Here is a 15,379-nt window from a genome sequence, read left to right on the forward strand (position 1 = left end):
TTTCTTTTGTGTAAATACTGGTAAATGGTTAGAGTTGCATGAAAATAAATCAATAAACTAAAATAATTCTGAACAAATTTAAAGAAAGTTAAATAACATACGTTTGAAAAATTACTTGTATTAGACATTTTCTATAGCGTAACAAAGGCAATAAGTAGGGCACCCTTTTGGTTTCCGGTTGCATACCGATATACACTCGAACGATGTCGTTTCTTAAATTAAGAAAATAACGCTTTAATTTCTTCACAAAAATTTTATTTTTGCATATTTCTCGCGTTCCTTTTACAACTTTTGCTACGTTTTATACAATTTACAAAAAATTCTTCATTTCTCATTTTTTTTTTTCGACAGATTCTGCGCATTCCAACAAATTAAACTTTACACGCTTCAATGAAAATATTAATGAACGAATAATTGCGACGGGAGAGCTAAATTAACAAGGATGCTTTACGAGAATGACAGTGGCGAGGTCGATAAACGATGACGACGATAAGAATAATTTACTACATAAGTAGATAATAATAAGTAACAACTACAGTAATGATAATATCATTAATCGCTCGGAAGGAAACCTTTCGCATTTTCTTCTTTCACTAGCTCCGCCTCTTTGGCTTGTGAATGTTTACGACTGACCGTAAATAGTATAAATAAATAAATAAATCAGACAAATATATCTGTAATTACCAAATGTACGATGTTCGTCGCGGCGTACTCGCCCCGAAGAACCTCGATTATAATTTCGCTTAAACAGAATACGAGTTCGTTTATCGTTCAACGTGAAATACGCTAAATTATTCCTTTCTTTCGATTAAAAATAATGACTTCGGTTGATTTAATCTCGCGAGGAACCTGCCCTGGCCCGAGTAGACGAAAGGAAAGAGTGGTCCAGTCTGTGAAATCAATTAACAAACTCAAGGAAATATTTTCGTGCGCTAAGCAGTCGCCGATTGATTAGAAACAATTGCGTTGTCGACATCTTCGAAACGATTCTTCGTTTTTTGATCGACGATCGCGAGCAACGGTACTCCTCGCGAATCGTTTCCTCGACTAGACGACCAAAATGCGTCGTGAAAATTCGATCTTTTTTCACGCGATACGACAGGAGGTCTTGGAGAACACCGACGTTAGCGTTTCAGTATTTCGAAAACATATTTCGGAGAGTCAATTTGCGTTTCGTATTTATATATATTTATGCCTCATCGATTCTCGCAAATCAACATCTTCGTTTTCGGAAACGCTCGCCTCCCGAACGAATTTCTTTTCGCGAAACTGATTGGAATTCGTTGCACGACAAAGCCAAATTGCACGATGAAAATTTACTTTTAAAAATTATTTACAAAGTATGGAAAAATCCGGTGCTCGGAAAACGGATCGATTGTCTTCGTATATTTTCTTCGTACGTTCTTCTTCTTTCTTGCAGTACGTTCGAGTATGGCATCGTGGTTGAACGCATGAATTTTTCACGCGTACCAAAATAAACTTCAAGCTCGGTTGCATGTTTCCTCCTATCGGCCATCGATTTCGTGTCTTCGTAAAATCGAAAATTTCTTGTGATTTATGAATCGTTTAAATAACCATTATGTGTGTATGTTTGGCCACAGTGATTCTTATCTCAGTAAAGTCAATAGTTCCGACATCGATCAAAAGTCTTATCTTCTGGACAGGCACCTTGATTGATGTTAGAGCTGGTGACTTTCCTGGAAATGGAACAAATCACATAGCAAGATGTACGTTTTGACATAAAGAAGCTTGTCCATATTTCTTAGATTCATACTTCGAATTGGTAGAATGAGATTGGTGACGTTCAGAACAAGAAAATATTAATAGTTGCATTCAAGTTAGTGTGAATAAGATTTTTGAAATTCATTCCAAAAAGTTTCTTTAGATTCGTTTCAACAATTTTATTGACTTCACTTGCACAACATTTGTTAAAGTTTTGTTTAGAATAGGATTAGAAATTGACAAAACTTCCGGGAGTTTGGAACCGACTAGTTGTTCGCTGAAACGTACGATTAATTTAAAAGTTAAATTTGAAGTTCGAATTCTCATTTTCCCGTTAATTGAGCACGGTACCTCTAATTGCTTTGTTTTTTTCTTCCAATTACGAACGTTGACGAAATTATATAGAACACGGTCAAGTGGATCACAATAATTTATACATAGATTCAAAACAGTGCTGTCCAATATAGTCACTGTCAGCATATTATAATTAGATTAAATTTTGGAAAATAACGAAGAAGTATGGACAGATATCTGATATTTACAGCAATACCGATGAGCTATGCAAATCAATGAAATTTATATTCGCGTGTTTAGTTAATGATAAAACTATGCAAAGCTAATATTTGAATATTTGCAAATATTTATGGAACGTTAAATTTGCAAGGTTTGCGTAGAAAAAAATAGTTTCAAGGTTTCCATTCAATCAAAATGTTAACAAGTGTTCAAGTTCATCCAGAAACATTGAAAACTGTGTAATTTATAACCCATAGATTTTTCGTTAATATGTCATTAACAGTGTAAAATCCATGGCTGTAATGAATGTGTTACTAAATCTATTAATTGAAATTTACATTTGATAAATCAAGCTTGATCTAAAACTTCTATTTGTGTTGATAGTAATCAAGTTTTAACAAATTTCTAATCTATTCAAACATTTAACATTTCTACAGCTGTAGACAAGAAAAAAATGTTATATAAACATGGGATGTGTAACGCTTAATTAAAAAGTTATAAACAAAAAAGCGAAATTGCATATTTACTATTCGAGGTCAGTGAAGCTATCGATATTAATTTTTTCCAAAACTGCTGGTATGTATTTGTACTTCAAATCAAAATGCCGTGATTATTCAAAAATGAAGAGTACAGAGCGTGATGGACTAATATAACAAATGAAATAAAATACAAATAAACTTCGTACAGTGATAAATTCAATTTTTAATTGTTATGAAGCTTGCACTATTAACGGCAATTTTGAAATGGAATACTAGAGTTTCATTTTTCGTTATAACTTTTTAATAAAGCGTTAAACAACCCATGTTTATATAATATTTTTTTTCTTGTCTGCACCCGTAGAATCTACTGATAAAATTTTCCAACTTATGGACAGAATAGGGGAAACAAGCTCCAAAATTTGACGTCACTCGATGATTATTCATGATTTTTAATCTTTAGATGACTTTAGAATGTTACCTCGACCAATATCGTAACGCGATTGCAGAATCGAAGAAGGAAACGTGGTTGAAACTCTGTCATCGACGACCGCGATCGACTACCGATAGCTGATCCTTCGTAGCATGAAAATCGTCGTTTTATCGATCGAAGTGAAAAAGAAAGTTGAAGATACTCTCTGCAACCGTGAAGCAATCGTTCGAAACAAAATGCAGCAGAGATTTTACGACGATAGACCGAATCACCCTGTTTGGTTTTCGAGAGGCCTTTCGAGTCACCTCTCGTCCCTTAAAACAAAAAAAAAAGTGTTCTTCAGCAATATCTTAATGTTTCAGCCACTCCCTGCCACTACTAATTGACTAGCATCATTAATCACTCTCGGTTTGAACTCGATCGCTCTTTCGCCCTCGACTCTTTGGTACAAATTCTCTTTTCTTTCCTTCTTCCCTAAATCTTCCTTCGTGTCCTTTTCCCCCGGAAGTCGAAAAGATAATTACCTTTCGCGAACCGAGGGAAACTTTACGGCCGCTGGAGAACGGTTCTCTTGGAATATATTTCGCAGGATTCGCGCGGCAAACAGGAAGAGGATCAAGGTGATTCGCGATCTCCGAGCGCGAAACCGGAAGCAAAGCGCGCTGCCACGCGTTCGGAGATCGAACGACGAAAACGCTACAAAAAGTAATCCATCGGTCATCGAGTCGATTGATCGAAGACCACCGCGGATTTATGGTCGGAACAAACGAGACAGTAGATCGAAAATCGTGATTCTTCTTCCCCCGGTACGTAAAAAAAAAAGGAAAGAAAAAGAAGACGGAAGTGCCGAGCAGAGTAGGCTCGAGGAGATCGAGGACACGAAATTGCCGCCGGCACGCTCACCGGACGGAAACTATCAATAAATAGAGTAAGCTTTAACATCGCGTCGCTAGGAACAGGCGCGACAAAGAATAGCAGTCGCAAATAAGTTAATAACACGCGGGAAAAATAGCGCGCGCGCGCACGTCCCATCGAAGCAGCCGTGCCAACCGCCGAAACCCACCTGCAATCACTCTAGAAACACACCGAAACGTACTCTCGCGAGAAACGATTCAATTACGAACAGGGCTTTCGGATCTAGATGCTCCGTGGAGATCGTTGCGAACGAAGGAAAACGCTTCCACAAGTTCTTCACCCGTTTGTACAATACTTGTAACAATTATTAGGAACAGATATTTAGGTATTTCCAAGGTAGATTGATTTTAGTAACAATAGCGACTGAACGTTAAATAATTTTCAATTATCAAGCTAATCTGTTTGTGGTTCTTCAAAATGGGGTTTTATTGGTGGGACCCACTTTACGGATGGAGCAACAAAACGATCGTGTTTGCTATTCAAATTCAATAGAAACTGTTTAATAATGTTCTGAGGAGAATGTCGGTTTAATTTGCTACTTTGAATCAAGATAATCAGAAAAATAGCTGCAACTTCGAATCGAAGTGGGTTTCGCCAACAAAAGGACACTGAGAAGATGGTCTATTTGGCTTTGGAGATACCCAAATTCTAAGTACCCACAGTAACTAAAACTGAAAATTGAGGATTCATATATTTCTCATATAATACCAAAACTAGCTCGATCATTTTGTTTTCTTTTTCGTTCGACTCCTTCCGTTCTTGCGCAAGTCCACGAAGCATCGATTTCAAAATATGTTCCTTCTTTGTTCGCAAGGGACGACGCGATTTTCGCGGTCATCCGACTAGATCGCGTGGCTGACCGATTTCCTTCGGTCGCGCACGGTCCTTATTAATTTACGCCCTCACTTGTATTCTGTTACACGTTATCCCCTTTGATTGTCACACTCATTCACACGCGCGTATACACACTACACGCATACACACACAGGCGCGCGCGCCTCCGTCGGTTTAACTATGTACAGTATTATTTACAGTTTAGTGGTATACAGATTAGGCGCGAACCAACCGCTCGCGCGATCGGAATAACACCTTCAGAGAATATTCGCACAAACGCTGCGTTCCGCTTGTTCGTACTTTTGGCTGGACTCGTCGACGTTTGATCGTGCACCATCGAGGAACGTTCGAGTAACAGTAGACTTCCTCGTTTTCAACGGTCAGCGTGACGTTTTCACGCGACACACGCGTTTACAGTATCGGAGGAACACATTCGTGGAAACTGGATTAACGAATGGCGAGGCTCGACCTCTCTCGTTTCTTCGTTTTCGCCCTTTCTAGGAACCAATTTCGAGTCTTTCCAACCCTTCGCGATCCTCGTCGAAACGGCAACGTCTTCGTCCGCGTGTCCTCTTTCTTCATCGTCGCCCGTCTTCCCTCGGATAATTCGAAAGAACGAAGAAAGACGTCGTTCCGTACGTTTCTTTGGTTTCTACGAAATTCGTTGAAAGAAGAAGTCGGAGCTACCGGGTCGCTCCGGAACCATAAAGATCATTTTTACCAGGCTTTTTTCGGTGCTTCGACCGCTAGCGTTTCGTTGCATTTCGCTGCGACTCTCGCGCAAACACAGGACCCCGAAAACGGACCCCCAGAGGTATCTAAAATCTTTGGCTTTTCACCGGGAAAGTAGAAAATGCTAGCACTCGAAGGAAAGAGACCAATTTTTAGGTTCTACACGTGCGGCCCGAATGTACCTTCTCAGGCCTCTTCGGAGTTTTTCGCTTCTCGTTCGTTGCTCCCTGCTATCGAGATTTTAAGTATCACCTCCTCCGATGCATTCAGTTATGGTCACTGATCGTTCACCTTTTCGAGACATTCTTCGAAAATCGATGCTTTCTTTCGCTGATTCCCAATCTCTACGTTTTCTACGTTCCTTCTGTTCTTCCTTTTTCTTAATACTTTCAATCGATACATCGCTATCGTTTCCCCTCTTTTAGAAATATTTAAAATATTCGTTTCTTTCCCGAATTCGATATCAATTTCATTTCGAGACGTTCGCGAAGTTGTCCAGAATTACCTTTCGCACGGATATAATTTCTATAAAATTTTCCTTGGCAAAACATCGTTTATTCTCGTTCGATTCCTGCCCACTCGATCCTTTCGTCTCGTTCGCCGATCTTTGCAATCGATAACGCAACGAAGCCAACCGAAACTATTTGCGTCATCGTCGCGGTGCCCACCTCGCGTTCTCCGTACATTTCCAGTCTTCTTCGTTTCACTTTTTCATGGAACGTATCCAAAGACAGTCGAAAACGCACCATTCACGCGATCTTTCATTGAGATTTTTCTCCAAGATCACATTCCCCGTCTTCTTCCTACTCTTTCACCAGCCATTCTTCCCTTCAGTTTCATCTTGGTTCAGCGTTGTCCAGCTTCGCGTTACGTGTTTCGGGGTTGCCCGTACGCGAAGCTGACCTCACGTCATGGATAATCCGGATGCATCAGATTGTACATAACCGCGAAGATCGTGCAAGCCGCGTACACGCCTAACGCCACCCACCACAGCAGCTGTTCGTGAAGCCGTTGCTCGAAATTCTTCAGCACCAGAAGGCCGATCGTCAAGCCCGCCAAGGCGCCGGTTAGATGCGCCACGTACGAAACAGGTGGTCCCATTTGTTCAGCCGCGTACCTATCGTAGATGGCAAATCCTACGTCGGCGCTCGCTGTAAATTAAACGATACATCTGTTAGATAACTCTCGTGTCGCCGTTACAGTCTGTCGTGCAAGAGCGTACCAACGATCATTCCGTGAACATCGATCTGACAATAATAGAAGACACACGATTCAAATAATCTGTTGAACGAACATAGCGATATTCAGATATCTCCCTTACATGGTACTTCTACAAGACGACTTTGTTCTAACGCGAGATTTTAGAATATCATCGTCGTCGTGTTTATTTATCGAGAATTTTAAAATAAGGGTTGAATATAAGGGTTTCGGTTCTCAAAATAGTTGTAAGAAACGAATTAATTCAGAGAACGATAGCACAAGTGGGAAACCTACAAGCTCAACGTTTTATGTTTTGGGAACAATTGGAATTCTACTTTCTACATTTGGTTGTTTTCTACCACTAGCATATGCATTCTTTCGTTAATGTATACTTAAAGGGGTATTCTAGCGTGAATCTTCAAAAAAAATCAATTTCTTTTTTCTTACATTTACTTAAAGAATATAATTTGAAAAATATATCTGTAAAATCTCGTGCCTGAAGTCTTAAACTTAACGCAGTTATGGCTGTTTAAAGAACGTGATACAAAACTTTAAAAATGTTTTTCTCGATACTACGTTTACCAGAATGGTGTCAGTACATGTCTAACTATAGCTCGTACTAGACTCAATTTAAAATTTTTGTTTTTTATCTATCTTTGGACTCTTCAAATTAAAAAAAAAAACTGAAAAAATCGATAATCAAACTTCAAAGTGTTGCCATTTTTTTAATTATCGCATTTTTTTCTTTTGTTCCAGTACTAACTATGGCCAAACTCATACTTATTAAAAATCTTTCACGTTTTTCATTTCAAACAAACAGAATAGCCGGAATCATGGACACCGTGAGATAGCCTTTTTTAAAAGCACCTATGTTTGAGAGTATGCAGGGCCATCAATTTTAACTTTCTTCCGCCCAAAGAATTTTAAAATACCACTGAAACATGTATAAATAAATCATGTAAATTTGACTGCAAAAGATGTTATAATTTATTAGCAAAAAATTTTTGAAGAAAGTTGAAAAAACGCACTTCACGCTAGAATACCCCTTTAAGCAATTAAACAATATTATTTGATAATAAATGTAATGTCCAAGAATAATATTGAGCTTGTAGGACAACGTAATAAATCCGTAAAATAAGCTACATTAGCTGAAAACTCGGATAACATAAGTAAAATCTCTTCAAAGTCTGAAAAATTGTCAGACTTCAAAATTTTCTCTTTCCTAGAATCTTTCTGTGAATATGTCGCCATATTTAAGTTGTTGAGGTTGGCTTGTTTGTTTACAATGAAGAATAACAGCAAAAACATTTGAATTGATCCAAGATCGGAACTTCACAATTTAGATGATGGGGCCATAAAATTCATTAATTGGGTGCTTAATATAATAATTAAATTTCGTCATTCAAAAAGCGTGTAGCTTCACCACTAGTTTATTATCAAAATGTAAATGGTCTAATAACCAAGCATCCTAATCTCCGTAGTGCTGTTTCTTGTTTATCTCCTATCTATGATATTACTGTTCTTGTGGATACATGGTTTCGTTCCAGAATATCAAATGAGGAGCTGGGTTTGGTTGGTTATATCGTGTACCGATGGGTCAGATTAATTCTTTCGAGTGATTATTAGAGAGGGAGAGATGTCCTAATCACAATAAAAAAATCACTCAGTAGCAATTGTATTAAAAGCAATTCTTTAAGTATAGAACACCTATTTGTTGAAGTGTGTTCTGCCAAGTTGTTCGTGATTTTTGTTGCGTTGTATATTCTTTCTACTTCATCATTTCAGCGAAGAATTTCAGTACCATGATTGATTTTTACTTTGGCTCTATAAACTCTAAACTCTTTTAATATCTATATTATCGCCTATCTTTTTGTTTTTTGTGCCGTTTTCACGCGATTTATTTTATCAGAAATAGTAAGGGTGCGCTCTTACGTAACAGACTGGGTCAAATGGATATTTTTCTAAATCTTACCGATTACGAAAATGCCTATTAACCGGACTATGCCAAACTCCATGTTGTTGTAGTTGAGGAGGACGTTGGCTAGATGAGCCGCCAGAAGAGCGTAAACACCCCCACTGGCGCCAACAAGATACACGTCTGTGTCAAACACCGATGTACCCAGAGAACCTACGAACATAACAAAAAAAAACATTGTATTTCGTGGCCAAAATTTATTCGAGTCGTGGAAAATAATGTCGTCAGCCTATAAGTTTGGCAATCTTTTGAGATTTCATGAAACATTCACATACAAAAGTAGATCCAATACCTAAAATACTTGATAAAATCTGAAAGATCCACAGATAGAACCAAGTTGCTTAGAATCCAACGTTAAACTCACGCAAAAAAAAAGAATTTAGGTCTTTCTTCTACACTTCCATTAAAATTTTTATCTTTAATAGTTACATGCCAATGTCCTTCACGATTAAAACTGAAAAAATCACGAGTTTGTTTAGCAGTCATGGAGATAAACATTCTTTTGCGAGGGTAGTTTTCGTAAAAATCAGTGAAAAGTGCCAATATCAGGGGTTTGTAATTTTTAAAAATTGAAATGATGAATTTGCCCTCCCCCTTATTACCACAAGGACTGCAACATATTTGGATTAGGATAAAATCGTTAATATCGAGGGAAATGTCGATATAAAGTCGGAATCAGGCGACAATGGCGTTAACAGTAATATGTTAAGAAGATTCTTAACCTGACTATGTACTCAGTGTTGCGTAAAATGTAGTCTGATTGACAATCGACGATTCTGATTACCGTAAAATCAAGTTAGTGATTAATGACTATGAACACAGAATAATCAATAATTACGATTAATGAATAATACGAATCATCAAACCGAATGTGATCATTAGACATAATTAACTCGTGAATCATTAATCACGAAATGATTATACTTTTTATTATTATTAAATTCATAAGTCATTACTATAATGAATTTAGAACAAAATATGTATCGTTTAATATCAAATCAGACTCTTACAATATTTAAACGTATCTCGTATAATTTCTTTTTTCCGATGGGCTTAATAATAATTGCAATAAATATTTGGAATTCAGTCAAACATTGTAAGATATGCCACATGTAGGATATAATTCGTTACAAGGAGGATTTTTACAATCATCGACTTCTAATTTGTTACAATTATAATATTAAAATGTAATTCGACTGTCGAGTTATTTACGGATCCATAACAACAGTATTATTACTGCGGGTCTTTATGTAAATTCATATTTTTATTAATAGAATTAATGAACGGGGAGCTTTGTGGGGGATTGTCTCAACTCCCAAAATACAATATATTTCTTATACAGGGTGTTCGGCCACTCCTGGGAAAAATTTTAAAAGGAGATTCTAGAGGCCATAATAAGACAAAAATAAAAAATATCAATTTGTTGATTGGGACTTCGTTAAATAGTTATTAAAAAATTAAATCAAAAAATTTCAAATCATACTAAAAAAATTATATTTAGTTTCAGGGGTCAATTATAATCATTTTTGGTCAATACATATACCCTCGAAATTCTATCCACTTTCGAGAAAAAAATTCTTTACCGTAAACATACTGTGTGGCCGGAAATATTTCTATAACTTTTTAACGAAGCCACAATCAAGAAATTAATATCCTTGATTTTCGTCTTATTTTCGCCTGTAGAATCTTCCATTAAAATTTTTCTCAAGGGTGGCCGAACACCCTGTATAGCCGTTTTTGTAATAGAAATGATCGTTTCTTATCGATCAGACAAGATTATTTTCGAATAAAATAAACCTTATCCGATACGATGGATTTTTTTCTTTCAGTATTCTACGTACCTACAGGACGCGACGTCCTTGGAATTTTCAATTTTACGCTTATTTACGGGCGAACGTCTGAAACACGATGGTAAATCGATAAACGCGTTCTCCTCAGAACAGATCCTCGAAAATACACCAGATATTATGTAATTACTATACTATAACATGTATTATATAATCCGTTTTGGAAAAAACGGAAAAAAAATATTACTTTGAAATGTTTATTACGCATGCTTATTTCAATAATTATGTACCGAACACATTGATCAACTTCTCTTCTTCAGAGCTACGTTAATTTCGAAAGTAAATCTTAATTCGTTAATGATATATTACGTCGGACAATAAGAACAAATATTGGAATAAGAAATTATAGATCTTAAAAGTGGAAACGTTATGATCAAGGAAGAATAATAGAAACGACAAAATTAACACTGATGAACACCAAATTGGAAGAATACACACAAGATGGCGAGGAAAGCAAGAAAGGATGAATATGTACATTAAAAATAAGAAGTAACGAGGGAAGACTATGAAATGATACTACTCTAAAAAATGATAAATATTAATAAGTTTCATAGCCAGAATAATTTGTTGAATTTGTTTGCGTGAACTATTTGCATCGGATAGTCTATCGTAGATGACAGAAAATTAAATAGAAATTTTCACGCTGAAGATATTGTGTTCATACCGTCAACTGGATGACGGAGTTAAGATTTTACGCAAAAGAAACGCCATAAATATGTTCAGTAACGGAAATAAGGGTGACTATAAACGAGGGAAAAGGCCAGAAGTTAAATAACGGGAATAAAGTATTTCAAGGAAGGCGACGTAGACCAGACGACCGTCTAGCATCGAGAGTTCCGTATTACGCATGCAAAATGTATCACGCATATAGAAAAGTCAGTGCACGGCGATATGCACATACCAACGTATAATTGTCCCCGTGTCACGCGATCGGCGCGACAACGTGGCGATCATTCTGCGACACGAAGTGCTTCTCATTGAACAATATTTGCAAACGATGCTGCTAGGCGGAATTAATAGAATTATGCAAAAATTATTTTTCTTTATTTTCTTTTCCACTGCATCCACTACGAGATTATTAACGGTGTTGGATAGGTGATTTTTTTGTTATATTTGTAAATTAATTATAATTTGACATATCGAATAATGCACAAATTGAATGTAATTTCTATGTATTTGATGAATGAATGTATTTCATCTACAAAATGCAACTACAGCCTTTTTAAAATGGAATTCTATAATTATGATTGCATTTTTTAATCTGTACAAAAAGCTTTAAGGTACTTATGCCTTCCATCTAATAGTTCAAGAGTTCTAACACTTGAGACAGACTGGGAATTTCGATCTGACCATTCAAGAGAGTTTCGACGATTAAAATGACCTCGATTATTAAAGCTCCGTTCGAAAACAGTACGTAGAAAAGAAAGTTCGGATCCTGATTCATTCTTCGATGAGTGATTCTTATAATTGAAATTATCATATTTTTTATCGTATTTACTTAAGAAAATGTAGTACCAACGAATCAACAAAATTTAACCAAATAAAGAAGTGGTTACACATAATATCCTTCGGGCTATTTTTAATTATACGTAGTTGGAATTTTTCAGAAGCGATTCAAACAACGTATAATTAAAAGTAGTCCGAATGAGGTCGGAATTGAAGTTACTTTCAGCAATACCTCGCTTCCATTTCATTAATAATACTCTCATGAAAATGAAATGCTACAAATTTTATTTTTCAATGAAGGTTGGTGTGTTGAATTAACATAATACGAGTAATTAATTAACAGCGTAATTTCCTTTTACAAATGACGTGAAACTATATAATTGATTGTAAAATTGATTTTAACTTAAAAAATGTCGAATTCTTCGAATCCAGATTTAAAAAATAACTAGAGTTTTAAGAAGAAGACGTGAGAATGATAGAGAATGTATAATAGATTATGAAACATTTTTTAGAAAAATAGATATTTTATTCCATTAACACGCCGCACGAACTTATTGAACAACCTAATATGTACATGAAAATTTTCGGGTAGTATGTAAATTGTAAAGTAGGGTTCTCATGGGAATATAAGTCGAAAATGTAAAATGAAATTTGTTATATAAATTCTCTGTTTTTGAGATAACTGTATTTGGAAATTTGTTGGATATGCGTGCGATTGAAGTACGATTTGGCTGGCGCGTCTGTCCACTATTCACTATTTCTACTTCCAACTATGTCCAAGCCCAACTCTATTGCACGCGTACTCGATAAATTTTCAAACTCGATTTTCTCGAAAACGAAGCTTCGTATGAAAAACTTTTATTCATTCTTCTCGACTTATTTTTTCACGTGGAATCACCCTCTGTCCGTCTATTTCACAAATAACGGAACAGCCTGTGTGATAACATTTTTTATAACTTTTTACAACAGTCAGTGATCTGGTTGGATGATTCGTAATCACATTGATTTTTAAGTTTCCCTGACCACAGCTTGGACAAAGCACAGAATCAGTGGCTCACGAACACCAATATGTCACACTTTGGTATCAGATGTTATAGTTATTAGAACCTAGACTCACTTTAAGGCCATTAGGATTCGTTACATTATTATCATTATTGTTTCTACAAAATTTATGAATGTTCGGAATCATAAGCATTGATCTGGTTTAAAAAGTTATTGAAAAAGTTATGTAACAGAGGTTATTAATAATTATATCTTGAATACGAAGAGAGAACGACCAATTTTTTTTCGCTTAGGAGTATTTGCCCTCGATTTAAAGGCAAAAATCGTAACGTTTTGTATTTTCTTGCTGCAAGAATGATCTACTTAGGAGAATTACTGTTCACGAAGAACGTTTAAAAAACTCACTATCTTCCATACAAATAGCATTCGAATCGTTCCAAATCGAACGTCATTGAAAACACTGAACCTTTTTATGAAAGTTAATCCCTGAAATAATCTGCCAGCTGGACTTTATTTGGCAACTGGTCGAAACGAAGCCCGACCTGACACGGCAAGAAGTTTTACCACGACAATGGGCAGTGATTCAAACGCAATTACTGATTTCCGTAATTGCGACAGCAAAAATTCCTGAAATTGGTTTTCCTTCGATACCACACGACCCATATTCGCTTGATATGGTTGAACTTTCGACTACTCACAGAACTGCAAAAGTACGGGTTTAAATTGTTTTTATTTTTCAACGTAATCTCTTTCAACTTCGATGAATTTTGGTCGAGATCTTTAAAACGGTTGTTTATGATATCCATCGCTTCATTGCGTGACAAAACTCATCTCGAACATCAATTTAGCGATTTTTGTCATAGTCGCAGTACATATATGGGGAAAAATAATCTTTTTTTTTAAGTACCGTAAGTAGAGTGTAAAAATACGTATTGCAAATCTATTAAATACGAAGATTTAAACGTGTTCCTTCAGAATTCCTGACCTCACAACTCGGTGAGTTGAAACAACTGCGAACAATATCGAGGAGTATCAATTTTATCAAAATGCAAAGCGTTAATTTTCTTCTCTATTGTGTATGAAATTCGTGCTGAAGCTCGACGAAGAAAAGATAAACGACGAGAGAAACGCGCAAGAGGATACGTCGCCAAGTATGGCGTAGACAGGAGAGAGCCATGGAAAACGATTAGAAGATAAAAGGAACAAGTTGAACGCAGAGGAAAAGGTGTCAGGAGACAGATGCCGTTGCACTTGCGTAGTTACAATCGCATTACATCGTCGCGACCGCGATGCATACGAAGTAATCCTGTCACGATGGCCTCAGACAAGCTGTCGCCACCTCGCATTCTCACGGGATGGAATGGGGCAGAAAAGCGAGTGCTTAGGTAAGACGAGAGACGCTCAGGGAAAAATGGGGAAAAAGAGAGAAAGAAAGAGCAGCCCAAGGAAAAAGTGTTTCACTCTCATTACCAGGCTCAAATCAATATTTCAAAGCTGTTTCTTCTGTACTTCGATCATTTAATAATACTATTCTTTAAAAACGCAATGACTCCAGCCGTACGGCTTTTGTTTTAACCTCGATTGAATTTTTACTCGCAAAATAAGCCTGCGAAGAAACAGATAAAAAGCCAATAAGGACATAAATACCCAGGATTTTCTTCGTCGAAATTCTAAGTACAATTCTTTGAGCTACAGTAATGATTCTTAAAATTAACACCAGACGTGATTCGTAAATTGAACGTTTCTATCTCTCCCAACTTAAGGGATTACCCTTAGAGTGAAGCATGAAACACAATGCTTTTTCACGCTTTTTAAAAGCCACAGCCTATTAGCTTTAGAAAGATATTCTTAAAAATATGCTATTTACCATATTAAATAATTTAATAATATAATGGTATATGATGAATGTGTATCGTTGGATGTATTAAATTCTGACTAAATTAAAATAAATAATTATAATAGATTTCATTTTAAGAATCATTACTGTATCAATCTCTATGAATTTGCAATATACGTACCCAACTCAAATTGGAAAAGGTTAGAGATACATAACGAATAAATAAAGAAAATTTAAACTACATAATAATTCCCATGTTCACCATGTATGACGTAGAATCGAACGAGTAAATACGTATCAAACTCGTATTTTACTAAAATCTTTAAGCGCGACGAGAATAATGTTCTCTTGTGGGACATAAACATCGCAGTAGCAGTTTAATAAGAAATACGAAGGTAGATTGGGAAGATGAAACTGTTTTGCATTTCTGTTTTCACGATGAACTTG

General features: G+C 36.2%; 1 protein-coding gene across 1 annotated transcript in view; it reads right to left on the minus strand.

The window, feature by feature from the left end:
- Positions 1–255: 255 nt before the first annotated feature.
- Positions 256–15,379, minus strand: part of Stet (stem cell tumor) — a 500,321-nt gene continuing 485,197 nt past the window's right edge. The window contains exons 10-11 of the mRNA XM_076773056.1: positions 8,798–8,953; positions 256–6,776 (exon numbers count right to left, since the gene is read on the minus strand). Coding sequence (XP_076629171.1) covers positions 6,535–6,776; positions 8,798–8,953 — 398 coding nt within the window. The 3' untranslated portion in view covers positions 256–6,534. The remainder of the gene's footprint in view (positions 6,777–8,797; positions 8,954–15,379) is intronic.

Source organism: Colletes latitarsis, chromosome 9 (genome assembly GCF_051014445.1).
Source record: "Colletes latitarsis isolate SP2378_abdomen chromosome 9, iyColLati1, whole genome shotgun sequence".
Lineage (NCBI taxonomy): Eukaryota > Metazoa > Arthropoda > Insecta > Hymenoptera > Colletidae > Colletes > Colletes latitarsis.